Here is a 1,883-nt window from a genome sequence, read left to right as displayed (position 1 = left end):
AGCTGCGCCGACGAGCCGCAGTGCCTGCTGCTGCTGCTGGACGCGTTCGCGCTGCTGGAGAGCCGCCTGGACCCCTACCTGCGCAGCCTGGAGCTGCTGGAGAAGTGGACCCGCCTCGGCCTGCTGATGGGCACCGGCGCTCAGGGGCTGCGGGACAAGGTCCACACCACGCTGCGGGGCGTCCTGTTCTTCTCCACCCCCAGGACCTTCCAGGAGATGGTGCAGCGCCTCTACGGGCGCTTCTTGAGGGTCTACATGCAGAGTAAGCGGAAAGGAGAGGGGGGCACGGACCCTGAGCTGGAGGGGGACTTGGACAGCAGGTATGCCCGCCGCCGGTACTACCGGCTCCTGCAGAGCCCCCTGTGCGCGGGGTGCGGCAGTGAGAAGCAGCAGTGCTGGTGCCGCCAGGCCCTGGAGCAGTTCCACCAGCTCAGCCAGGTCCTGTGAGTACTCGTGCCCCGTTGTTCCCGACTCCTGCTTGCTCCCCTGGGTCCCGCTGGCCGGGGTCTGCCATGTGTCCTCATGGCCATGGCCGAGGGAGGTGGCCAGGGTCCTTGTGCTGTGAACGTCACACCTTTTGTCCTGGACACAGGCGTACTCGGTCATTCCCACTGGCCCGGCTCCACGCTTTGCTTGGTTGAGTCTGTAGGACTCCAGGTGCCTGCGGAGTCCGGCTCTGCCTCGTGTGGCTCCAGGGGAGGGAGATGTGCGTCCTGCCCTGTGGCTGCGAGAGGGTGACTTGCTGCTTTTGTCTGTGGCACACGTTGGAGGTGAGGCGGCACTTGGCCACGCAGGTGCCTCTCCAGTCCTTTGAAGAGGAAAGGCTGTGCTGTTGGAGCCGGGTCGGGTGTGTGGCCCTGCAGCCTCTGTGGCCACTCGGGACGATTCCGTCCTGTTGAACGAGTTGGCGGCAGGGTGGCCGAGAGGCAGAGTCTGTAGCTGGACCTGGGGAGTGCCCTGTGCCGGCAGGTGGGGGGGCCCTGAGGGGTCCGTCCCAGGTGACGTCGCACAGATGAGTCCTTCTCATCTCCTCATGGGTCCCTTTGCCATCACAGACGGGCTTTGGGCTGAAGGCCACCGTCAGTGGCATCTGTATGTACGTGGCCGTGGGGGCCGTTTCTGGGAGATGAGGTTTGACCCTGAGAGCCACACGTGCTGTTGGCACGGGACGGCCAGTGTCCCAGCCCAGGCAGCGAGGCCAGCTGGGGAGGGTGGGGAGCCGCTGCTCTGTCCTCCCAGCATCCCCGGGCACAATGGCGGCATCCCTGCCAGGAGGGTCGTGGGGACGTGTGCGCTGGGGTGGGGCGTGTGCGTGCGTGTGCTCTGCACGCTCCGCAGGCTCGGCTCTCCTCCAGGCACAGGCTCAGTCTGCTGGAGCGGGTCAGCGCCGAGGCCGTGACCGTCACGCTGCACCAGGTGACCCGGGAGAGGATGGAGGACCGCTGCCGGGGCGAGTACGAGCGCTCCTTCCTGCGCGAGTTCCACAAGGTGATGGCCCCTGGGCATGTCCCCCGGGACAGGCGAATGGGTTTCTGGCAAACAACATGCCGCCAGAACGTGGGGACCTGAGGAGCCGGCCCCGCTTGGGCTGAACGGGTTGAGCTGTCCTGGTGCCAGATGGAGGCCGTCCTCGTGGGCTCCTTGGTGACAGCATGCTCAGCGGGTCGGTGGGAGTCGCGAGGCTGGAGGCAGCGCCCAGGTCGGGTGTGTCCCAGTGAGGGGCCTCGGGGCGCCCACACTGTTGGGATGTGGTCTTGGACTCTGCTCTGAGTTTTGTGGAGGAGCTGGGACCAACCCTGAGGTCACCCAGCTGCTCTCACTTCCTGGTCGTCCCCCCCACCATGTCGTTGTGTCACTCCTGCCGGTGCCGATTGGCTGCGATC

General features: G+C 66.3%; 1 protein-coding gene across 1 annotated transcript in view; it reads left to right on the top strand.

The window, feature by feature from the left end:
• Positions 1–3: 3 nt before the first annotated feature.
• Positions 4–1,883, top strand: part of ANAPC2 (anaphase promoting complex subunit 2) — a gene marked incomplete at its 5' end in the record, with an annotated part of 8,369 nt that continues 6,489 nt past the window's right edge. The window contains 2 exons of the mRNA XM_015572346.1: positions 4–443; positions 1,356–1,566. Of these exons, the coding sequence (XP_015427832.1) occupies positions 4–443; positions 1,356–1,566 (651 nt within the window). The remainder of the gene's footprint in view (positions 444–1,355; positions 1,567–1,883) is intronic.

This window comes from Myotis davidii, unplaced genomic scaffold (assembly GCF_000327345.1).
Source record: "Myotis davidii unplaced genomic scaffold, ASM32734v1 scaffold609, whole genome shotgun sequence".
In the NCBI taxonomy this organism is placed as follows: Eukaryota; Metazoa; Chordata; class Mammalia; order Chiroptera; family Vespertilionidae; genus Myotis; species Myotis davidii.
Note: the sequence above shows the minus strand (reverse complement) of the source record. Positions and strands in the feature narration are given on the sequence as shown.